Source organism: Pituophis catenifer, unplaced genomic scaffold (genome assembly GCF_029215685.1).
Source record: "Pituophis catenifer annectens isolate HBS135680 unplaced genomic scaffold, rPitCat1.0.hap2 SCAF_13, whole genome shotgun sequence".
Classification (NCBI taxonomy): domain Eukaryota; kingdom Metazoa; phylum Chordata; class Lepidosauria; order Squamata; family Colubridae; genus Pituophis; species Pituophis catenifer.
In genome coordinates, this window is record NW_027256893.1 from 10,368,528 (window position 1) to 10,393,531 (window position 25,004).

General features: G+C 44.7%; 1 protein-coding gene across 1 annotated transcript in view; it reads right to left on the reverse strand.

Annotated features, from left to right (window-relative positions):
* WWOX (WW domain containing oxidoreductase) overlaps window positions 1-24,347 on the reverse strand; it is a 633,895-nt gene extending 609,548 nt beyond the window's left edge. Inside the window, exons 1-4 of the mRNA XM_070952739.1 lie at window positions 24,177-24,347; window positions 22,168-22,232; window positions 19,347-19,404; window positions 7,210-7,388 (exon numbers count right to left, since the gene is read on the reverse strand). Of these exons, the coding sequence (XP_070808840.1) occupies window positions 7,210-7,388; window positions 19,347-19,404; window positions 22,168-22,232; window positions 24,177-24,283 (409 nt within the window). The 5' untranslated portion in view covers window positions 24,284-24,347. The remainder of the gene's footprint in view (window positions 1-7,209; window positions 7,389-19,346; window positions 19,405-22,167; window positions 22,233-24,176) is intronic.
* Between the last annotated feature and the right edge of the window lie 657 nt (window positions 24,348-25,004).

The following is a 25,004-nucleotide window of genomic DNA, read 5'->3' on the forward strand; positions in this document are numbered from 1 at the left end:
TGCGATCCAGCCAGAAGATAGGACATCTAATAGGTTTTTCCATCAACCTCTGGAAGGACTGCAGAGCCCAAGAAACCAATTTAGCATAAACTTTATTCGGTTTTAGAATCCCCCCCCCCCCCCGTCACCATCAAGTTTATTACTCCTAAAGTTCTTGCTTATATTACCTGCGGCCTACTTTTAATGATCTGCCAACCGCAACTGGCGAAGAAGAATATGGAAAGGAAACAAGGCTTCTAATTCAGCTTCGCTTCCAATTTTAATAATCTCACCTCCAATACCAACTTTACACAGATTCCCCTTTAATCCAAAAACGTGATCGCATCTGCCACTTTGGTTCCAATGACTGCATCCCGATTCATTTTTCTCTTTGCAGCGTGTGTCTGCCTTCTGACAAGCCTAGAGTAAAATTTAACACAAACGCTACATACCGCCTAGTTTTGCATACTTCATGTACCATTACTGATTGTTTCCATTTCAGGCATCGACTGAACCGAACCAAAAAAACAAAAACAAAAAACTTTCTCCTAACCAAGAGGCGGCACAGAAAGGGTTGAGAGAGGAAATGGAATCTAAAAATCACTTCTGAATGCTTTATCTTCCTGATTTCTTCAAAAGCAGATGCAACCCTACTGTTGTGGCCTGCCATCGGCCAGCAGATCTGGCAGCAGATTTGGACAGTGAGGAGGTTGGGGAGGAACGTGGGCCAGTCCTGGAGTCTGGGGAAGGCTCTGATGAGTGCTCTGCGTCGGAGGCAGAGATGGGGCCAGGGCCGTCCGACAGTTATCAGTTGCCTTCAGAGTCGGATATCAGTGGGGCAGGAGAACAGCTGGAGCCTGTTCCTGATGTGCGCATGCGCAGAGATGCCAGGAGAAGAGAACAGCTAAGGAACAAGGGCCGACTCGGGAGTAAAGACACAGGTGGACGGTGAATGGCCCCTCCCATAGGGAATAAAGAGGACCGAAAGGGGAGGGGAGTTTGCAGGAGACAATTAGTTCAATTCATGAGGGTGAAGATCTGACTTCTTGCCAACTAATTGCTGCTACAGCGTGGCATTTGGAGGTATCGGCCTGGCAACTCTCCAAGCCTGATAAAAGGTCTGTATTTGTGAAATCTCAAGAAAGACTGTGTGCTGGGACTTTGCTGGAGAGGAATTTCCCTTTAATCTAAATAAAAGAGGTTTTATCGGGACGAGGAGTCTGCTTCATGATCTTGGGAGGGCTAAGTCAGAACATATACAATGGCATTGCCGTATTGGTGCAGCCTCTCACAATTCATACAACTTCAAAACAAAGCAAAATCAAACTACACGCAATTCAAACCCCCACAGTAGTTACAGATTTGTGCAGCTACTTAAGAGAGGGAAAATGCAGAAACCCTGTGTGATGGACCACATGAAGCGACAATTTCTCAAGAAATAAGGAGCGCAGTCCAGAAAGAGAGTATGAGACATTAGGCAGCACAACCTAAAGCTGGGTAGGAGACAGAGGAAGAGAGTTAGGACAGCCAGTTTGTAGAATCTCTCAGGATGTATCCATTAGGGAGAGAGAGCAGTAAACGTTTAGTACGGCAAGATTCTGTCTATTGGATGTAAGCAAATGAAAGACTGAACTTCGGCTGGAATTTTCTTTGTCTTTCTTGAGCTAAGCTTGACACATTGTGCTTCGGTTTATTTTTCTGATTTTTCTTTTCGTTCTGTCCAACTCTGAAAAATATTGGGAAGAAATTGTGTTAAGGGTCTCAAGGGCTTCATCCATTTATTCAAAAGCAAGATTATTTTCTGAAAACTGAACTGAATTTTGTATGGAGGAAAACGTCAGCCAAAGAAATTCTGAGTTTCAAAATGGGCCTGGATCCAAGCAGGGAGGGGGTAGGGGGGGAATCTCCAATAGATTTCAATGGTGGAGATGCTGGACAGTAGCTCAGAATGTTATCCATCTCTCCATTCTAAGTTCTGCCTTCATTTTTTTTCCTAACCATGTGACTTGTAATCAAGTTTAAAGATGAGAAAGAATTGTGGAAGCTGAGTTCTATAAACTTTTTTACCCATTCCACCTTAACCTCAAATTCCATGGTAGGTAGAAGGAACGAATAACTAAAAATTGAGAACCAAGCATTTAACTTTCCCTTTGTCTATGGATTTAACTGCAGGCTTTTTCCTTGATTTTTATATATTTTATCTCAAACTCACTCAGGAATAATAAGAATTAAATTTTAAAAACTGAAAACAAAATGATGTTTAATTGGACAGTTAAGTTTCCATTTTTTACTTTAGTCCACACTTTTTTCATACAGAAATGAATTCATGCAGAAATAAAGGTCAAACATTAATACAATCTCAAAGGCAAAAGAGGTTTAGTGAAAAAGTAGATGTATAGTGCAAGGAGTCTATTTTTTCCCCCCTTTCTAACCTTTAAAAATGTGAGTCTACAGGTAGTCCTCGTTTAGGGACAATTAGAACCAGCAAAATGGTCACTAAGAGAAACCGCAACTGCAGTTACAATCTTACTTCAGTTTTCCTTTACTTTACAGACCTACCAAAGTCACAAATGTGATAACTGGGCATAAAGTTACTTTTACATCACCACTGTAATTGTGATTGCTAAATGAGGCAGGCAATAAAATGAGGGATTCCCTGAATTTAGAAAACCTTTTCAGTCCAGTGAAAAGAAGGACTAGGGGTAACATGATAGCAGTGTTCCAATATTTGAGGGGCTTCTATATGGAAGGGGGGGGTCAACCTATTCTCCAAAGCACCTAAAGGAAGAACAAGAAGCAATGTATAGAAACTAATCAAGGAGAAAACCAACCTGTAACTAAGAAGAAATTTCCTGATAGTTACAACCAGTGGTGAAATATGAACCGGTTTACTACTGGTTTGTTGGCCACGCATGTGCACTGCATGTCAAGTACACGCTGTGTGTGTGTGTGCATGTATGTGCTGTGTGCGCACATGCGCCGTGTGTGCGCATATGTAGTGTACACACATGCACAGTGTGCACCAAAAGGAGGCTTGGGTAAGTAGAACAGTGAAGGGAGGATCAGCTATGCCGCGCGGTTTAGCTTTGCTAGAAAGCAGGATTTCCTGCTGCACGTGCATGCATAGTATGCACCAAAGGAGGCTCAGGAAGGGAAGTAGAACAGCGGGGGGGGGGGGGAAATCAGCTGTGCCGCGCGGTTTAGCTTTGCTAGAAAGCAGGATTTCTAGCAAAGCTAAACCGCGCGGCACAGCTGATCATCGGAAATACCGTTTGGAGGAACCGGTAGCTTTTTTTAACTACCGAACCGGAGCAAACCAGTAGCATTTCACCCCTGGTTACAACAATTGTAACGCTTTTAGGGTGCGCTTCCGGGTGGTCTTCCGGGTGCGCTTCAAGGTTTTGGTTACTATCTTTAGAGCGTTCCATGGCTCAGGACCAGGGTACCTACGAGACCGCCTCCTGCCACCAATAGCCTCTCACCGACCAGTTCGCTCCCATAGAGAGGGACTCCTCAGGGTGCCGTCGGCCAAACAATGTCGACTGACAGCCCCCAGGGGGAGAGCCTTCTCTGTGGGGGCACCTACCATCTGGAACGGGCTTCCCCCGGAGTTACGAAAGATCCAAGACTTACGCATCTTCCGCCGTGCCCTGAAAACATTTCTATTCCAACAAGCTGGTCTGGCCTAACTCTCCCTTTTAAATTGGCTTTTAAATTGGCTTTTAAATCGGGTTTTAGATCTCTTTTAGATAAATTTGGATGTTTTAATCTTTGAGCCTAAATTACTTAATCTGTTTTTAATAGTTTTTAACTTCTATATGTCTTTGTATTTATTATGGCCTGCCCTGAGTCCTTCGGGAGTAGGGCGGTATACAAATATGAAAAATAAATAAATTAATTAATTAATTAAATCAGTGGAGCAGTTTTGCCTCCAGTAATTGTGGGTGCTCCATCCCTGGAGGCTTTTAAGAAGAGACTGGACAACCAATTGACTGAAATGGTATAGGGTCTCGTGCTTGAGCGGGGGGTTGGACTAGATGATCTCCAAGGTCCCTCCCAACTCTGTTATTCTGTTTCGGAAAGGGACAAAGAATTCCAGAAGTATCAGTTCTTTTAAGACCACAGACAGATTGCAGCATACATACACAAATCCCTACATGAGATTTCAAGGACGTACAAAAAAGTTTTAGATGAAGACAAAGGTTAGTGCTTTGATAACTACATCCATCTTAGCCTTCAGTTAAAAATACGGGGCTGCTATTAACTCACACTGTGTTTCATCCTGCCAGGCATGTTTGCCAATAAAGTTGAATTCAATTATTAGTAGAGATTAGTTCCTATACCTTTCCACTTCTGAACTTTAGCACCAGCAATTAAAATATAAAATAGCCCAGTCAAAACTAATCTTTGCTTTGGTCAAACTTTGAAAGAGCTTTGCTATCATGGGCCAATATTATTTTTCTAAAGAGCAACAGCGCCCTCTAGTGAGGACAAGAAAAAAAATCTACAAAAATGGACAAGGACCACCAAAATATACATTAACAGCGTTTTTAATCCTGCTTTTCCATGCAACGGAGCCAACAAAAAGAAATAACAAGTTTGTTTACCAAGAGATCAACATTTAAAAAACATGTTTATAATAAGAAATTGAGCTTGACCGTGTCACCTTTTTTTTATTGAGTTTTTCTTAACTTAGATGCAGAAACTCAAAAAGGAAAGTGAAGTTTAGAAAACTAGAGATGATTTTATTACATGGCTTAGGAATGTTTTACAGTAGACAAAACTTGGTTTTTAATTGCTGGACAATTAAATGCATGAGAATGGAGGATTTCAATTAATGCAGGAGACTAGATTGTTGAAAGGTCCATGAAGATTCTCAGTCATCAAGCAACTGGACTTCCTTTTGTTTTTCCTTGAAGACATTTCGCTTCTCATCCAAGAAGCTTCTTCAGTTCTCAGTTCTCTCTTGAATTGGACAAGCTTCTTGGATGAGAAACGAAATGTCTTCAGAGAAAAACAAAAGAAAGTCCAGCTGCCTTTTGAAAAAGCACCTTTGGGACATGCTCCTGAAGCCTTTTGACATTCACACGACCATTTGCCTTAATCGCACTATGAGTAATTGGTAATTACGGGAGATGAAGTACTAAGGAAGGGATATCCAGAAAGCAAAAGCTTTCTTGAACTCCAAAACAACCTTTACTAGACCTGGAAAGGATGCTAGGAACCGTAATACCTTCCCTGGGGTGGAAACACTGAGGACTGGCATATTGAAATAGCACTAGGTTAGAGAGTTTAAATAATCTAGAACCGTGATGGCAAACCTATCATGCGGAGCCATATCAGTGAGCACACGAGCTCAGCTCCAGCGCACATGCGCGCGCCGGCCAGCTGATTTTCGGGGCTTCTGGGCCCACCGGAAGTAAGGAAACAGGTTATTTCCTACCTCTGGAGGGCCTGGGGTGGGGTGGGGAAGGCCTGGTTTTTGCTCTCCCCAGCCTCCAGAGCCTCTCTAGGAGCCTGGGGAGGGTGAAAATGGCCTTTCCCACACCCCCAGGAGGCCTTCCGGAGGCTGGAAACAGCCCATTTGCCAACTTCCGGTGGGACCGGAAGGCCCGTTTTTTACTCTCCCAAGCCTCCAGAGCCTCTCTAGGAGCCTGGGGAGAGCAAAAAACGGGCCTACCAGGCCCCCATGCCATCACTTGCCAAAAGCAGGGGGACTGCAGGGACGGGTCATGCACACACGTGCAGGGGGCAGGGCGCATAGAATTATGGGTGTTGGCACGTGATGGCAAAATGGTTAGCCATCACTGATCTAGAATGTTCCTTATTCAAACACCAAGCAAGAACAAGATTCCCTCATTTCTTCTTTTAGTAGACAACTTTACTGAGGGTGGAGGTTTGTTCTCCGAGCTTGTGGGTTGGTTGGTTGCTAGCCTGGCAACGAAACGTTCGGAAACCAACCCACAAGCTGGGAGGATGAATTTCCCACCCTCATCCTATACCCGAACTACAGATATCTGCCACCATCGCAAGGCGTCCTTACTTCTGCATTCTGTTCCCCAGTAAACTAAGAAATATTCCAGTGGTTTAAAAAGCTAGTAATTAAGAAAGCGAGTTCCCATGCAGGTAAATTATTCTGGCATCTAAAGTTCAGCTGAAACTAGTGAGATTGTTTTTTTGAATAAAGTTTAGATGATCAGCCAGAAGAGGGCAGTATCCAGATGGCCCTGAAAGATGGCTTTGATGCAATTATGGTTCCAATTTTAGTATATGTGCTGCCAAAGCGAGCACAATGCAATTATGGATACATTTACAGTACCTATCAGCAGCTCCTGAAACAAACCTTACCTCTTGTTGGCCTCACGAGTGGGTATGTAATCAAGGCAAGCACCTTTAATGTGCAATAGACAAATACAGCTGGCACACCTACACTTCACCTGAAAAAATGTCCGGGTTTGGATCCCACATGCATACATTACATAAGGAGGGAGAGAGGCAGGAAGGCAGGAAGGCAGGAAGGCAGAAAGGGAAGGAAGGGAAGGAAGGAAGGAAGGAAGGAAGGAAGGAAGGAAGGAAGGAAGGAAGGAAGGAAGGAAGGAAGGAAGGAAAGGAGGGAAAGAAGGAAGGAAGGAAGGAAGGAAGGAAGGAAGGAAGGAAGGAAGGAAAGGAGGGAAAGTAGGAAGGAAGGCAGGAAGGGAGGAAGGAAGGAAGGGAGGGAGGGAGGGAGGGAGGGAGGGAGGGAGGGAGGGAGGGAGGGAAAGAAGGAAGATAGGCAGAAAGGAAGGCCGGCAGGCAGGAAGGGAAAGAAGGCAGGAAGGAAGGGAGGAAGGCAGGGAAGGAAAGAAGGCAGGCAGGCAGGCAGGCAGGCAGGAAGGAAGGAAGACAGGAAGGAAGGAAGGAAGACAGGAAGGAAGGAAGGAAGACAGGCAGGAAGGCAGGAAGGGAAAGAAGGCAGGAAGGCAGGAAGGAAGGCAGGAAGGCAGGCAGGCAGGCAGGAAGGGAAAGAAGGCAGGAAGGCAGGCAGGAAGGGAAAGCAGGCAGGCAGGCAGGAAGGGAAAGAAGGCAGGAAGGCAGGCAGGAAGGGAAAGCAGGCAGGCAGGCAGGAAGGGAAAGAAGGTAGGAAGGCAGGAAGGAAGGCAGGCAGGCAGGCAGGAAGGAAGGGAAAGAAGGCAGGAAGGAAGGAAGGTCCAACACTCAATGCTGGTTGAATGAAGGGTTGGCTGCACCTACCTATTCCTGCATTTGCTCCTGTGATTATGATCACCTTGCCACTCAAGTCTCGGCCTTCTAATACTTCCATTGCCGTGGTATTACCGTCATACTTCTGCTTCATGTTGCTTTTCATGGGATTATCTTCCACGGTGAATGCCATTCTGGGATCCAGGTATGTGGTCCTCTTGTTTATATGGCTTTGAAGTAAAACAAGGAGGTTTTTTCGATGTCAATATCTCATTTTAGATAGATAGATAGAAGACAGAATTCTTTATTGGCCAGGTGAGATTGGACACATAAGGAATTTGTCTTGGTGCATATGCTCTCAGTGTACATAAAAAGAAAAGATATGTTCATCAAGAATCATAAGGTACAACACTTAATGATAGTCATAGGGTACAAATAAGCGATCGAATCATACTAGGAAACAATCAATATAAATCTTAAGGATACCAGCAACAAGTTACAGTCATACAGTCGTGAGTGGGAGGAGATGGGTGGTGGGAACGATGAGAAGATTAATAGTAATAGTAGTGCAGTCTTAGTGAATATTTTGACAGTGTTGAGGGAATTATTTGTTTAGCAGAGTGATGGCATTCAGGAAAAAGCTGTCCTTGTCTAGTTGGGGGCCCCGAAAGCCCTACTAAGCAGGTATATACAAAAGTATGAAGGCTATTGCTTAATGCATTGTAAGCCACCCTGAGTCTCCGGAGAAGGGCAGCATATAAAAATCAAACTAATAAAAAAAAGCCAGTCCACTAATTAATTGTTCTATCTGTTAGGAAAAGATCAGCTATCGATAAGAACTACGTCAGTGACAGCCTTCTTGCAATTTTTCAGAAGCGGTCTCGGTATAAATACAAGTAAGCAAAATGTCAGCATTCCAGAAAATCCCCCAATTCCAAGTAAAACTCTGAAGCAAGCATTTTTCAAAGTTCTATTTACTAGAATAGGTAAACTGGCACATCTGGGAAAACCTGAATCTGAGAGATCCGGGTTTTCCCTCAGTAAATCAAAACCCCCAAAACCATCCCCTCACTCCTCAGTCGATCAATGCTCCAATCAACCACCGTCCCATCTTGAGACCTCACTCTGACCACTCCTTCTCCAGATGCAGGATCAGCCTGACCTTGACAGACAGGAAGAATGCTATTATGTCTAAAGGCAATCCCTCTACTCAATCCCCCCTCTTACTTTCCCACACATGAGAAGGTGGCAGCATGGAAGCTTCCGGCCTAATATGGCTTCCAAAGCTGAAAGAAAAATGATTAAAAATACAATTAGGCTCCTGGAAGGAGAAACTAAAAAAGAAACTTCATAGGAAGCTTCTAATTCAGACCTTCTTATTTCAGCAAGCTGGGCTGGCTTAAAATTTTAATGGGCTATTTTATGGGTAAAGGGTTTTAAAATTTGGGGAAGCCAAACTGATCTAATTCTGTTTTAATTTATTTTAATTTTTATACTGTATGTATTTTAATTTTGGCTGTTCACCGCCCTGAGTCCTTCGGGAGAAGGGCAGTATACAAATTTAATAAACCTAAACCTAACCTAAACCTAATCACACACCTCTTTGCATGATCTAAAAATCCAGTTGTCATTTTAGGATATCCAACCTTAGTTAAATTGAAGGAACAGAGAAACTACTTACATGAACACAAGTCTTCCTTTTACTACACAGCTCCTATGCCGAGAAACCTCTCAGAGTGTGTGAAAATGTTTCTAAATTCTGTCTCAATTTCTTAAAGCTGTTTAACAAGTTGGCTTTAAGATTGTTACGCAAAAGCTTCTCATTTGGATAAATTCAAATGTGGCTTTGTGAGGGTGTAGGGTTAGATCGTACAGCAATAAGGAGCCTGAGTGGCATAGGAGGCTAATGCCTCCTACTAAGGCAGCATTTAACATCCAGCTGCCTGCAATTACTGTGAGTTCAATTCTCACCAGGCTCAAGGTCGACTCAGCCTTCCATCCTTTCTAAGGTGGGTAAAATGAGGACCCGGTTTGTGGGGGCAATAAGCTGACTTTGTATAAAATATACAAAAGTATGAAGGCTATTGCTTAATGCATTGTAAGCCACCCTGAGTCTCCGGAGAAGGGCGGCATATAAAAATAAATAAATAAAATAAAATAAATAAATAAATAGCACTTTGGACTTATGTACTGCTTCACAGTGCTTTAACAACGCTCTCTAAGCGGTCTACTGCCCCCAACCAATCTGGGTCCTCATTTTACCGACCTCGGAAGGATGGAAAGCTGAGTCAACGTTGAGCCCCATCAGGATCGAACTCCTGGCAGTGGGCACAGTTAGCCTGCAATACTGCATTCTAACCATGGCATTCTAACCACTGTGCCACTATATGTAGAGTATATGAGTAAATTCCTTAAAAAAAATATGTGAAAAGGATAGTCTAAACCAGTGTTTCTCAACCTTGGAAGCTTGAAGATGGGTGGACTTCGACTCCCAGTATCCCCCAGCCAGTGCTGCTGGCTGGGGGATTCTGGGAGTCGAAGTCCACCCATCTTCAAGCTACCAAAGTTGAGAAACACTTATCTAAACCAATAAAGGAGAATGTTTGATGCTCCAGGTTGAAATGAGGGATCCTTGGTGCTCTATGGGCTTGGCAGCCTCAGAGACCTTAAAACATAATATACATTGTGGGGTCCTTGGGCATTTCGTTGCCCAACTAGGTAACATCATCAGTGCATGAATGTTACCTAACTGGTTAATGAAACATTTGCAAGAAAAAAGCCAAGCTCAGAGTACCACAATTCAATCCTGAGCTACAAATATTCTCTTCTATTGCTATAATAGAGATCAGTGATGGCTAACCTTTTTGCCGTCGCAAGCCAAAAGCGCGGGGGAGCAGGGGGGGTCACGCACATGCCCACACCCATAATTCAATGCGCCCCGCCCCTGCTTTTGGCACGTGATGGCACTGTGGGGCCAGTAGGCCCGTTTTTTCGCCCTCCCCAGGCTCCAGAGGCTTTCTTGGAGCTTGGGGAGGGCGACCCTCCCTCCTGGAGGCCCTCCAGAGGTCAGAAATGGCCTGTTTGCCAACTTCTGTGGACCCAGAAGGCCTGAAAATCAGCTGATCGGTGCACGCATGCACACTGCAGCTGAGCTACGGCAATGCTTGCTTGCCCACCGATATGGTTCCGTGTGCCACGCGTGCCATAGGTTCGCTATCACGGATATAGATTATTTAAGGTTTTGGCCTGCTTTTGTCCAATAGGAAAATGGGGAAAATCTGACTGTCCGTTCTAGAATCTCTCCACTTCCAAAGGCCCTTTCCCACAATCCTAAGGAAAAGGGACTTCTTTTGTGTCACTTCTAAGCTGTAGGATGACCTCCTTTAAAAGAACGGTTCGCATTCCACCTTCCAGATTCTTTTTCTAAAAAAAGGACCAAGACGCGTTTATTTTTTGCTTAGTCTTTGAAACCGGTGCTTCATCACTTTTAATATTTTTAAAGGCTTGTCCTGGATTTCATGAGTTTTATTGTTTTGCCTTGCAATGCAACTTCTTAATCCTTCTTCACAGCAAGGCAGAAGAAAGTAATTAATAATTTCAGCATACACTGGCAAACCCAATGTCTGTTGTAAAGGCACAAGGAAATATGCAAAAAAAAAAAAAAAGGACTGCACACTTACTTCAACTTAACAGAATGTATCAGCACCGGATTTAATCAACAACAGACAACCTAATAGTGTTACATATCTTTTCCTTGTTGTTACTTTTAATAGCAAGTAAACGCAGATACTTTTAAGAGGATTTGTTGCTTGTCGTTCTGTTACACTTCAAAAAGATCACAGTTAACATTTCTTTGGGGGAAAAAAATAGTTTACATTCTTATGTTGGTATTTAAATTATATACATAAAAGTAAAGGTTCCCCTCGCATATATGTGCTAGTCATTCCCGACTCTAGGGGGCGGTGCTCATCTCCGTTTCAAAGCCGAAGAGCCAGCGCTGTCCGAAAACATCTACGTGGTCATGTGGCCAGCATGACTCAACGCCAAAAGCGCATGGGACACTGTTACGCGGCACTAGGGATTCGAACCACTGATCTGTCATATTAACAGACATGGTAAACATGATCTGTTCTATTAACAAACGTGGTAACAGAATGTCTTCCTAATACTTAACACCTACTATTGTAACTTATTCTAAGTCATTTTTCCTCTCCCTCTGCTGACTTATTTTCATTCTAAATCAACAATATGGGCCAATATGAGAACACCCGCCAGGTGGAGCCGTAGATCCGCAGTGTGGATGGTCGGCGTGCGGCCTGAATGATGGGGATTGCCCCCGGAGGAACGTGAGCCCTCACTAAAAGGAGCCGCTCAGTCTCCATACGGTCAGTTGAAAGGACCGAGGATTCGGGTGGAGGATGGGCCCCTGGTGGAGAGAGATCCGATCGTCTGGGATTCTCCAGTGTGGAGCGACGGACAGGTCCAAGAGGTCGGCAAACCACGGTTGGCGTGGCCAGTGTGGTGCCAACAGGAGAACTTCCGCTTGCTCCGCTACTATCTTCCGGACGACCTTGGGAACCAGAGGCAGAGGAGGGAAGGCGTAGAGCAGCTGATTCCGCGGCCAAGGACTCCGGAGTGCATCCACCGCCTCCGCTCCCGGACAGGGGAACCGAGAGAAAAAGCGGGGAAGCTGTTGATTGCCGGGAGCTGCAAACAGGTCCACCGACGGGGAACCGTACCGGGTGCACAGGTCCTTGAACAGGAGAGGGTGCAGGCTCCATTCGGCCGGATTGATGAGAGAACGGCTTAAGGAGTCCGCTTGGATGTTTGTAGCTCCCGAAATGTGCTCGGCCCGTAGCGAAGACAGGTGAGACTCCGCCCAGAGACACAGCTGGAGGGACTCCTGCATCAGGTGACGTGAGCGAGTTCCCCCCTGGCGGTTGACATGAGCCTTGGCCGAGACATTGTCCGTGAGGACGAGGACATCCCGACCAAGGACATGAGGCTCGAACTTGAGGAGAGCGAGACGGATAGCCCTCAGTTCCAGGGTGTTGATATTCATGCGTCGTTCGTGCTGGGACCAGAGGCCCTGGGCTATGTGCGACTCCAGATGAGCCCCCCAGCCCGAAAGGCTGGCATCTGTGGTGACTACAGTCCTAAGCTGGTCTCCGAACGAAGAGCCCCGGGATATGGCTGACGATGTCCACCAATCGAGAGAGTCTAGGACCGATGGAGGAAGAGCAATTCTGGAGGCCGAGGTGCTGGTGAACCGCCGCTGGTAAGGAAGTAACAGCCACTGCAGCTCCCTGCTGTGGAGGCGAGACCATGGCACGATGTCATAAGTAGAGACCATTTTACCCAGAAGGGTCGAGAGACCCAGAAGAGAGGCGGAGCCCCGCCTCCTGAACCTCAAGGCCATGTCAGAAAGGCTTGTCTGGCGGTCCTGAGACAGGGAAACTTGGAGAGTGGCTGAATTAATGACGGCCCCCAGATGTTGCAGGGACGTAGAAGGAGCCAGATGGCTTTTGGACCAATTAATGGAAAAACCATGCCTTTGTAGAATGGACACCACCGAAGCTATGTCCTCATGGGCCGAAGGTAGAGATTTAGAGAGGATGAGGATATCATCCAAATAAAAAAGAGTACGAATAGGGATCGAACTAATGTGGGCCATAAGGGCTGCCATCACCTTAGTAAATACCCTGGGAGCAGAGGAAAGGCCAAAGGGTAAGGCAGCATACTGGAAATGCTGACCATTATATGAAAACCTAAGAAATTTGCGGTGGGCCGGAAGTATGGGGATATGGAGGTAAGCCTCCGTCAAATCAATGGAAGACATGAAGTCCCCGGTTCTAATGCAGAGCAGAATAGTTCGGAGTGACTGCATTTTAAAACAGCGGTATTTAACGTGCCGATTTAGAGACTTCAAGTCAAGGATAGCCCTCCAACCTCCCGAAGATTTGGGGACTAGAAAAAGGCGGGAATAAAAGCCCTGGCCACGTTCTTGAGGTGGAACCGGTTGAATGGCTTTAATGGCCCGGAGGTGTTGGATAGCTTGAGAAACTCTAGCCCTTTTAACGGGGTCCAGAGAAACAGGGCAACGGATAAAATGGGTGGGAGGGGAGGAACGAAATTCAATCCTAAGGCCAAATCGAATAGTGTCCCTAACCCAAACATCAGAGACGGATAAATCCCACTGGTCTGAAAAAAGAGATAATCGGCCGCCCAGTGAAGGATCCGCACGATCATTAGCGTGCCCGCCTAAAGGGACGACCCCTCCCTCCCCGAAAGGGGGACTTAGAAGCGAAACGGGGCCCTTGTCTGACCTGGTTTCCGAATTGCTGGGGAGGCCTGGAGGTAAAGGAGCGGTGAGGCCGGTGCTGAAAGTAGGTGGGGTCGGAACCTCGAAAGGAAGAAGGACGAAAGGAGCCTTGAGATCGGTGATCAGACCTACGAGTCATGGAGGGAAGGATTTTGCGGTGGTCTTTTGTCTCAATTAATAGAGGATCCAGAGGAGCTCCAAATAATTTGTCAGCTGCGTAGGGAGAGGATGCCAGGCGCCATTTATTTCGGGCATCCGCCTGCCAATTCCGGAGCCACAGAAGGCGTCTTGATGTAATAGAAGTGCCAATGGCCTTGGCTGAAAATCGGGAAGCATTAAGTGTCGCATCAGCGGAGAACTCGGTCGCCGCGATGATTTTATTAATGTCCTGGTGTGATCGATGGTCCGAGGCAGGGATGCGATCTTGCAGCTGACGTAACCACAATATAGATGCACGGTTAAAGAAAGATGCGGCTGAGGATGCTTGGATAGACCAAGCAGATGCTTGGTGACCTTTGATGAGGGTCCTCTCAGCCTTCTTTTCATCAGGCCGTAAATATTCCTCCGAAGGACCTGTGGGAGGCGAGGACGTAGCCAATGAGATGATGGCAGGGTCTACCGTAGGAACCTGTAAAAGGGAGGAGAATTCCGATGCCATGTTGTAGAATTTTTTATCTAAGTTGTTCGGAATAGGTCCGGAGCTAGGAGAGGACCACTGGCGTCTCAAGACCTCAGAAAATAATTTTGGAGCCGGAACAGTGTCGGACTGCACCTTAGGTTCCTGGAAGAGGATTGATGTAGGATCAGCCGGCACAGAAGAGGAAGAAGAGGAAGATCCCTCAATCCCTAGACGAGTTGTTGTTTTAGCCTTATAAAGTAAAGATCGAAACATATGGGGTTTAAACAGCCCCACAAAGGCTGGTTGATCAGGTTCCAGCCCTTCATCCTCAGACATGTCCTGGTCAGGTAACTCCCCTTCCTCAGACAGAGAATCCTGACTAACGGAATCTTGGTCAGAAGCATCGGCAGTGGATTCCTCGAGAGAAGATCGAAGGCGGGAGTGAGAGGACACTCTGTCAGCCTTCCTATTGAAGGAGGAATGCCCCCTGGAATGATGTTGTTGAAGGCCCTGGGCAATTCCCTGCCGAATGGCCTCTGAAATAAGTTCAGCCAGGGGAGCCTGCATGTCCTGAGGCAAGTTAGTTGCTTGCAAGAAGGCTTGAGGAACAGTATTAGATAGACAGGAACCCTGCGGTTCTTGGTCAGGAAGTGGTGAGCACTCGTTTTGTGCCTGATTATCCACCGTCTCAGATGGGAAGACGGATGCCACCTCCACTGTATTAATGCCATCGCCCTGAATAGACCTGTCAGGCGACAAGTCACGAGAAGAGCCAGAATGGGTAGGAGGTTCAATGGGAGGAGGGGCAGGTTGACCTTGAATTGCTTTGGAATGCGCCCTCTCGAAGGCCTTCTCCATGGCCTTGTGGCGCCTGTCTTCGTCCCTGGTAGGGGCTGAGGACCTAGAGGGGGCAGAACGGTGAGAGGAGGTAGCCCTGATTTTGCCCCTGTGGCCAGTAGAAGGGCCCTCTTCAGGATCGTCATTATGGCGACGCTTCCCTTTAGATTTGGACCGAGAGGGAACGTCCGCCATCTTGAATGACTGCGGCTCTTAAAATGGCGCCGAGACTCTCCAATAAACAATTTTTATGGCGCCGGCTTCTCGCTAGCCTGGAGGCTTGAAGGCGAGGCTCTCAAGTGGCGCAGGGATTTCCCTCGCGCCAACCAGCTGGAGAGGGGAGATTCCGCCCGACTAAAAAACCCTCCGATACCTGAGGAGAGGCTTGCCCTTCTGCTCGGAGTCCTCACTCTCACACACACACCGAGCGGAAGGAGCAGGAGCGCGGAGATCAGCGTCGCGCTTGAAGCGAAAGGATTGCTCGCTCGAGTATGCAAATGCCGCCCGGATTTGAAAGGCGGCACTAAAAGGGCGCGAAACTCCTGTAGCGCTCGTCAGCTGAGAAGCGCTTTGGGGAGGGGGGGGGAGGCGCCTCCAATCGCCGTCGTTAAGGGCTCCTTAGTGCGATAATTGCGGCGGAGCCAGCGATTGAGCTCGTGCGCTTGTAATAGAGCCCCTCAGCTGTTCAGCGCTTTCAGGGAGGGGGCGCTCCCAACCGCCGCTGTAAAAAAAACCTCCTGACGATCCTTGCGGCGGAACAAGCAAAGCGAGCTCGTGCGCAGGCAATTTTGAGGGAAACTGCAGTCTCAGTCAAACCCAAACTGCATCAGAAGATAATGTTTTAAATTAGTAAGGAACTAAGAGAAATCTACAGACACGACTGTCAGGAACAGACCGAGTCGAAAAACTGGAATACAGCAGGAAGGGGCGGTGCTGAAAGTTCCAGGAGACTCGGTCATTGGATGACAGCCGTGTCATTACCCAGGCATGACTGCCATGGGCGCCCTGCAGGAGAAAAACAGATGCACGTTCCATGCTTATCTCCCTCAAGGCTGTATCCCTGCAGCAGTCGAAGGGGAGTGAACTCTACAACCCGCAAAATTGCTCTGTTGGTGAATGTGATTGATGACATACCTGGGGGGAGGGGGGAAACAGGGTCATAATTGGAGCGTAAATACATAGGGTCAGAGCTGGCTTCACTTGGGAACGTGCCGACATGAAGCTCCTAATAAATACCTATATTTCTTTTGAAGCTTGGCTCAAGACTCATGATTTAATTAGGGCATCCGTTGGAACCTTGACATTCTCAGCTTACAACAGTTCACTTAGTGACTATTCAAAGTTATGACGACACTGGAAAAAGTGACTTTTCCACCCCCATATGCATCCCCATAGTTACGTGATTCACATTCAGATGCTTGACAACTCACTCACATTTATGACAGTTGCTGTGTCCCGGGGTCAAGTGATGTTCTTCTGCAATCTTCGGACAAACAAAGTCAATGGGGAAGCCAGATTCACTTAACAACCATGTTACTACTTTAACAACGGCAGAGATTCACTTTAACAAATGCGAATTGGAACTGAAGAAGTTTCTTGGATGAGAAGCAAAACTTCTTCAAAGAAAAACCAGAAAGTCCAGTTGCCTTTGAAAAAAAGTACCTTTGAGACTGGAAGAACTATGCTGAGCACCTGAAGAAACTCTAATAAATGAAAGCAGCTTGTTAAAGCTTGGGCAATCCTACATTTACATTGAAAACGCTACTTTAATCGTAAAGATTGTTGAGCTGTCAGTTTTCAAGGTAGATCCAGTCACGAAACTGGTAACACAATAATTATAGGAATGCTATTTGATTGTTGTAGGGTAGGATAACATGCCTGTGAAAGCTTGCTCATTTTTCTTGACTCCTTCTTATGCCAAAGAGAGAATCAATACAATATTTTGAGGAGGGGGGGGTTTCCAGACTTTCTCTTTCTTAGGATAAATTATTTCTCTTCCTTTAACAGCCCATTAAAAGGGGATGCGGTGACTCAGTGGCTAAGACACTGAGCTTGTCGATCAGAAAGGTCGCTGGTTTGGCGGTTCGAATCCCTAGTGCCGTATAATGGGGTGAGCTCCCGTTCCTTGTCCCAGCTTCTGCCAACCTAGCAGCTCGAAAGCACATAAAAAATGCAAGTAGCAAAATAGGGACCACCTTTGGTGGGAAGGTAACAGCGTTCTGTGCGCCTTTGGCATTTAGTCATGCCGGCCACATGACCACAGAAACGTCTTCGGACAGCACTGGCTCTTCGGCTTTGAAACGGAGATGAGCACCGCCCCCTAGAGTCGGGAACGACTAACACGTATGTGCGAGGGGAACCTTTACCTTTACTTTTTAACAGCCCATACATTCCTTCGTTATGGTTATCTCATTCTCTACACTATCACAATACAAACTTATTTGGAAGGGTTTTTTTTTTTTTACTGGGGGGCAGTTATTCGCTGTTAAAAACACTTTAAGGCAATAATAGGTTTTAAAAGTAACTTCTGAAAACATGAAGTTTGAATTTTAAAAGGCAGTATATAATTTGGGACGATTTAAAATATTTTTAAAACATAAAGAAATGACTTCTCTTGAGGGTTTCCTTTATTGCTCTTAGCAGATGGAGAGAAAACCTAAAAACTTCTATTTTCCTACTGATTAATTCACCCCAAGTGAATTCTTAACTCTATCTAGTTCTTAAATCTATGATAATATTTTTTATTTTATTTTTTTTATTATTCATATTTCTATGCCGCCCACGAGGACTCTGGGCAGCTTACAATAATCGACAGTATACTAAATAGCATATTGCCCCCAACAATCTTTACCCACCTCGGAAGGATGGAAGGCTGAGTCAACCTTGAGCCGGTGAGATTTGATCTGCTGATCTGCTGAACTAGCAGTCAGCTGAAGTAGCTGTAGTACAGCACTCTAACCACTGCGCCACCTCAGCTCTTTTCTTAAATGAATAAGTAGCTCCTAATCGATTGAAAGCTATGTCAAATTCCTAGCTTCCATGCAACCTCCAAGTTTTGCAAAGCAGGAAGGATTTAATGGCATAGAAATATTTGAAATCACTTTACACTAAGTTAGTCTATCAAACTATCAAAGTCTACTCTGGCAATAGCTCTCATGGTAACTGGCCCAAGGTCTTCCTGTAGCTTGCCAAATGAAAACAATAGGCATAAGTATTTCTGCAAAAATATCTGCTCTGTAACTTAGCCCTGAACTCTCTAAATGTCTGACTTGAACCGAAAGTTATAAGTTTCCCCCCCCCAAAAAAAAATTATGTGTTTATTGCTACGTTGCTCTTTCTCCAAGGAGCCTGTAGCACTTCATGGCAGATTTTTAATTTTGAATAAACCCATTGCGTTGCAATATAACGAAACAATGCCAAAAGAAATACATAGACAAGTTAAAGCAAAGTTCATGTGCAGAAAAAGGGGACTTAGGGGACTGGAGGCTAAAACATATGAAGAACGGTTGCAGGAACTGGGTATGTCTAGTTTAATGAAAAGAAGGTCTAGGGGAGACCCGATAGCTGTGTTCCAATATCTCAGGGGCTGCCACAAAGAAGAGGGAGTCAAGCTATTCTCCAAAGCACCTGAGGGCAGGACAAGAAGCAATGGGTGGAAACTAATCAAAGAGAGAAGCAACTTAGAACTAAGGAGAAATTTCCTGACAGTTAGAACAATTAATCAGTGGAACAACTTGCCTCCAGAAGTTGTGAATGCTCCAACACTGGAAATTTTTAAGAAGATGTTGGATAACTATTTGTCTGAAATGCTCTAGGGTTTCCTGACTAAGTAGGGGTTGGACTAGATGACCTCCAAGGTCCCTTCCAACTCTGTTATTCTATTTCTATCTATTTGAAAAAGAAATAAAAAAACAACATAACAGGCAATCTTACAAGCTCCCTAGACTACAGTCTCTGATAACTGTGATACTACAAGTGCATAGCAGACAAAACACACACACTTACATCCTGCTTTTTCTATATGCAGGGAAACCCAAGACTGTCATTTTCTAAAACACGCTATTGAAAACTCAATTAAACACAAAACATAACCAGAGTCAGCCTCTCCTGCCTGAGAGAATGTTCTTTTACGCCATTTTCCCCACAACCATCCAATGAACAAGATAGGATTGAGAGAGAAGGACAGGCCCAATTCTCTCCAGTACATTCCATAACAAGATAATTTAGGTCTCCCTCATCCTAGTTCTCCAAATTTGCCAACTTTAAGACTTGGCTGGCTGAGGAATTTTGGGAGTTGAAGTCCACAAGTCTTAAAGTTGCCAAATTTGGAGGCCCCTGTCCTGGGCTAAGGCCCTTAACCCACTGCCTCTCAATCCCTCAAAACCATGCAAAAAAAAAATTCCAACTTACTCCACAAAATAGACTTGTCCGTTTTCATCTGTCTCCTGTTCCCATCCATACGGTAAGTCTAGAAGGAGAAATAGAAGATGCATTCAGTGCTGCAGTTTAAATCTTTCATCAGTTGGAGGAGTAGACCTAAATTTCTTTGTTGTTTGATATAAGGTAAAAGTAAAGGTTCCCTTCACACATATGTGTTCGTCGTTCCCAACTCTAGGGGGCGGTGCTCATCTATGTTTCTAAGCCAAAGAGCCAGCACTGTCCGAAGATGTTTTTTACGTGCTTTTGAACTGCTAGGTTAGCAAAAGCTGGGACAAGTAACGGGAGCTCACCCCTTTATGAGACACTAGGGATTCGAACCGCTGAACTGCCGACCTTTCAATCGACAAGCTCAATGTCTGAGCCAGAGCCACCACGTCCCTTTTGTTTGGAATAGAGTAGGGTAAAAAACAAAGCAAAAAACACAGGGTATTGGAGAACCAACAAAAACAAGAAATGTTTCCACTGGCTAACAATATAACTGTTTCTGCTGTAACCATGTAACTGATATTTTGTTCTGGGGTACACACAAAAACAAGCCACCTGCACAAGGTTTCTAAGTCAAAGTGAGTAATCTGCAGTGCCTGAATACATCAAATCACACAAGAGGACCATGTTTCTATGGTCGCTCTAGGAGGAGAGGTGGATGCCATAGAAAAACGACATCTTTTAGCTTCAGGTTTTCCAATCTCTGGAAAAATGCTGGATTCTGATGATGATTATGATATCAATGTAACGAACATTGTTGTAAACAATTTGATGATTATTTCCTAAAACTATTTGTACCCAGACAACACACTGTTTAACTAAAACGGGAACTTTTATATGTTATAAAATGAAAAAAAAAAATATGCAAAAAAGAAAAAAAGAAAGAAAAGAAAATGCTGGATTTTAAATCGTTTCTATTTGGATGCTCTACCGCAGGGGTCAGCAACCTGCGGCTCTGGAGCCACATGTGGCTCTTTCATCCCTCTGCTGCGGCTCCCTGTCGCCAGTCGGCTCCACAATTGATAGGGCTTTCAGTTAGGACAGGTAGAGGAAAAAAGATGCAGCGCTAGGAGGAGACTCTATGGTGGGGGAATCGGACTTCCAGTTGGCTCCAGAATTGAATGGGCGGCTTCCGGTTAGGACCTTTATGGCTCTTTGAGTGTTTAAGATTGCCGACTCATGCGCTACCAAATCAGGCCAATGCTGGTTGGAGGTCTCTTCCTTCAGCCAGCACCTTCCACTCCAGGACTGTTTATTTCCATGGGATCTCAGAAATGATTATTCTGAGCAGAGAGGGAAGGAGGGACATCTGAATGTAAAATATGGAAATATTGCTGGTGGATTTGTTAGAGGACTTCTGCAAGCCCCATTTATCCTCATTCCATTCCGAATAAATTCACATTCTACACCATGGGACTTTTTTTTTTTTAATTTGATTTATATGCCGCCCTTCTCCGGAGATTCAGGGTGGCTTACAATGTGTTAAGCAATAGCCTTCATACTTTTGTATATTTATACAAAGTCAGCTTATTGCCCCCACAAACCGGGTCCTCAATTTACCTACCTTAGAAAGGATGGAAGGCTGAGTCGACCTTGAGCCTGGCGAGATTCGAACCTGCAGTAATTGCAGGCAGCTGGTCTTAATAACAGGGTGCTTTAGACCACTGTACTACCAAGGCTCCAGTTATTCCAGATCAAGTAATGCAGGCAAGCATAATATTGTATTTTATTGGATTTGAACTGTGATGGCAAACCTATGGCATGCCCAGGTCAGATCGCCATGGCATTTCTTTCATGAGCTTCTGTTTCCCTGCAAACGACGAAACAGAAGCTCACGAAAGAAAAAGATCTTACCTCTTGCTGTGCTGCCGGTGTTGGGATGCCCCGCCTCCTGCCAGCCAGCTGGTCTTTGCGTATCTGCTGCGCATGGGCGCATGTTCGTGCATGCGCACATTCATGCACATGCATGTTCGCACATGCGCACATTTGCAAAGCAAGCACCTTTCAGTTTGGGCATGCACCTGTGCCGTTTGGGCACTCGGTGTCTAAAAGGTTCGCCATCACTGGATTAGAATAACGGTGAGTGAGTAGGTGGCTATATCTATCTATCTATCTATCTATCTATCTATCTATCTATCTATCTATCTAAATTTGTATACTGCCCTTCTCCCTGAGGACTCAGGGCGGTGAACAGCCAAGTAAAAGCATAAACTACAAACATTAAAATACAATTAAAAGATATATATAAATTTGGCCCCAGGATTAAAAACAATAACAAACAATTAAAAACATTTTAAAAAGTGTTTTAAATTTTTAAATTTTCTAGATTAAAAAAAAAAATCTGTATTTATTTCTGGCAGGGGGTTTTTTAGCGGTGATTGCTTTTTAGTTATTTTTTTAAAGATTCTGGGGAGAAAAGTACCACTGATGGTAACATGTCAGATGCCAGCCCCAAATTCTAAAAATCATACTAGTCTTCTGCATGTGTGTAGCTCAAGACTCAGTTCTTCTAAAGCAACAACACTGGAAGATCCAAAATCAATTTTAAACAATTTTAGTCCGCCCTAATTCTGGATGGTAGATATTTAAAAGTTAAAATGCATAAAGAGCAACTCTGAAGCGCTTATGCAGCAACACAATATTAAAATAAATCAAACAACTTGTTCTTGGTCATACAAGGATTAATAGAAACTTTTGCATGAAGATTCCCCCCATCCCACTTTCTGGAATCCCTTTCCAAGGGAGATGGGTGGCTCAGAAAGATTAAAAATAAAATAAATTTAACAAGCAAAGTCTGAATACAAACCTCCAGCAACTCTTTTCCGTTTCCCAGATTTTGGATGATCCCATTGAGTTCTCTCTTCCAAATGACTAAAAGAATCAGAAAACATATCTTTTTTTAAAAAAAAGCTTTTTCACAATGAAGGATTTGTCTCTGTGTGTATAGAATAGAATAACAGTGTTGTTAAAAAATGAAAACCTTGTTTCATTTGTTAACATGATTAAGAGTAAACAACATGTATCATTAGCAAATGGATGGAAAATGAAAGCATCTGGAGAAGGCATTGCATATTGTTCATGTATAAAGGAGCATTTACCTATGTTGTATGTACCTAAACTACGATTTAACTTGCTATCTGTGAACACATTATTAAAAGCTGGGTTTGTAGTAACATTTAGGGGAGATAAATGTCTGATAGAAAAGGATGGTACAAGTGTTACTGCAAAGTTAGAGAACAATTTGTTTGTTCTGAAAGATGATCCATTAATCATGGCTAATGCTAACTCAGTTTACGATAACACGAAGCCACATGATGAATGCATTCACTTGCTGCATAGGCGTTTGGGACATATCAATTTTAAGGTGTTAAAAAGGGATCTTGGAGGTCGTCTAGTCCAACCCCCTGCTTAGGCAGGAAACCCTAGAGCATTTCAGACAAATAGTTATCTAATCTCTTCTTAAAAACTTCCAGTGTTGGAGCATTCACAACTTCTGGAGGCAAGTTGTTCCACTGATTAATTGTTCTAACTGTCAGGAAATTTCTCCTTAGTTCTAAGTTGCTTCTCTCCTTGATTAGTTTCCACCCGTTGCTTCTTGTCCTACCCTCGGGTGCTTTGGAGAATAGCTTGACTCCCTCTTCTTTGGGGCAGCCCCTCAAATATTGGAACACTGTTATCCTGTCTCCCCTAGTCCTTCTTTTCATTAAAATAGACATATCCAGTTCCTCCAACCATTCATACGTTTTAGCCTCCAGTCCCCTAATCATCTTTGTTGCTTTTCTCTGCACTCTTTCTAGAATCTCAACATCTTTTTTACATCATGGCGACCAAAACTAAAGTCACCAAAGCTAGTTGGGTGACTTTAGGTCAAACACCAGGAGACAGTGAGTTCTAGCCCCATTTTAGGCAAAAAAAAGCCAGCTGGGTGACTTCGAGCCAATCACCAGGAGATCATGAGTTCTAGCCCCACCTTAGGCATGAAAGCCGATGAGGTGACATTGGGCCATCCCTCTGTCTCAGGCTGTAAGCTGTGTAAATTACTATTGGGCTGTGTAAATTATTTTTATCCTGACTTTGTTATTGGTTGTTTTTTTAAAAAATAATATTTTATTATGACACAGTATCACAATCGCATAACAAACAACATATAAATATCTCCTCTTTTTTTTAAACAGTGTTTCTTTGTGGTCTTCTTTCCGCTTTGTATCTTCCCGCCCATATCTCTTTTACCGTTTCATTTTCTTCATTGTCCCTTATGTGTTTTTTTTTTCATTGTCCCTAGTGTGTTTTGTTTTTATTTTTAAGGTGGCAAGCGTACTTAAGAGTCTTCCTTCCTCCTGTTTTTCCCCCAGTAACAACCCACCTCCCAGGGTAGTTATTGGGGGGAAAAATAGGAGGAAGGAAGACTCTTAAGCAAGCTTGCCACTTTAAGAAGAAGTAGAAGAAAAGAAAAAAAAAAACAATAACAAAGTCAGGATAAAAATAATTTCCACCAGCCCAGCCTCCCACAAACTCCACCCACAGCAAACACCTGGCAAATGGGGACTTGTCAACCTGCAACTTTGCAACTCTGCAGCATCTTCTGCGCGTCCTCCCTTAGCCCACCTGCAAGCCCCCTCCCCCCAAAAAAGGTGGGCTTCGTGCAGCCCCCCCCCCCTTTGGCGTCCTGCACCCTTAGAGCCATGCAACAGCCCCCTTTTTCCCAGCTCTCCCCCCCTCCTCCTCCTCCTCCTCCCACAGGGAGCCCCCTTTGCAGCCCCCTCCCCCACTACTCCATCCCTCCCCCTCAAAAAAAAGGGATGCTGAGGGGCTCACTTGGCGTAGTAAACCCAGCCGTCCTTGGTGGTGCGCTCTTCCCAGCCGGGCGGCAGCTCCTCCTCGCTGTCCGTGTCGTCCAGCCCGGCAAACTTCAACGCCGCCATGCCCTGCGCTGCGCTCCTTGAAAAGCCACCTGCGCTCCCGCCTCGCCCAGCGGACAGGCGCAGCCCCTTCCCACCGTCCGGAAGAGACGCCCCTTTCCGCCCAGCCCCCGCCAATCCCAGGACCGGGAGGCCGCGAGGCTCGCTGGGAAATGGAGTCTCCGGCTTGCCAAACGCACGTGGGAGCCAAGACAGCTGATTGGGAGGGGGGGAGGGGGGAGGGAAGCGTCGCAGCTGTTGCTGCTGCTGCCTCGCGCGCGCTCGGCTCTCGCGCGCAGGTGAGCGGCCGGGCGAGGGAATCAGGCAGGGCGGGTGGAAAGGGCGGGGACGGGAAGGTCTTACGGAGTTGTAGTTGGTGCAATCAATCAATAAATAAATAAATAAGTGAATGAACGAATAAATAAATAAATAAGTGAAGAAATAAATAAGTGAATGAACGAATAAATAAATAAATAAGTGAATAAATAAATAAATAAATAAATAAATAAATAAATAAATAAATAAATAAATAAATAAATAAATAAATACAGGTAGAAAGGGTGGGAGGGTCTATGGAGTTGTGGTTGGTGCAATAAATAAATAAATAAATAAGTGAATGAACGAATAAATAAATAAGTGAAGAAATAAATAAGTGAATAAATAAATAAATGAACGAATAAATAAATAAATAAATAAATAAATAAATAAATAAATAAATAAATAAATAAATAAATAAATAAATACA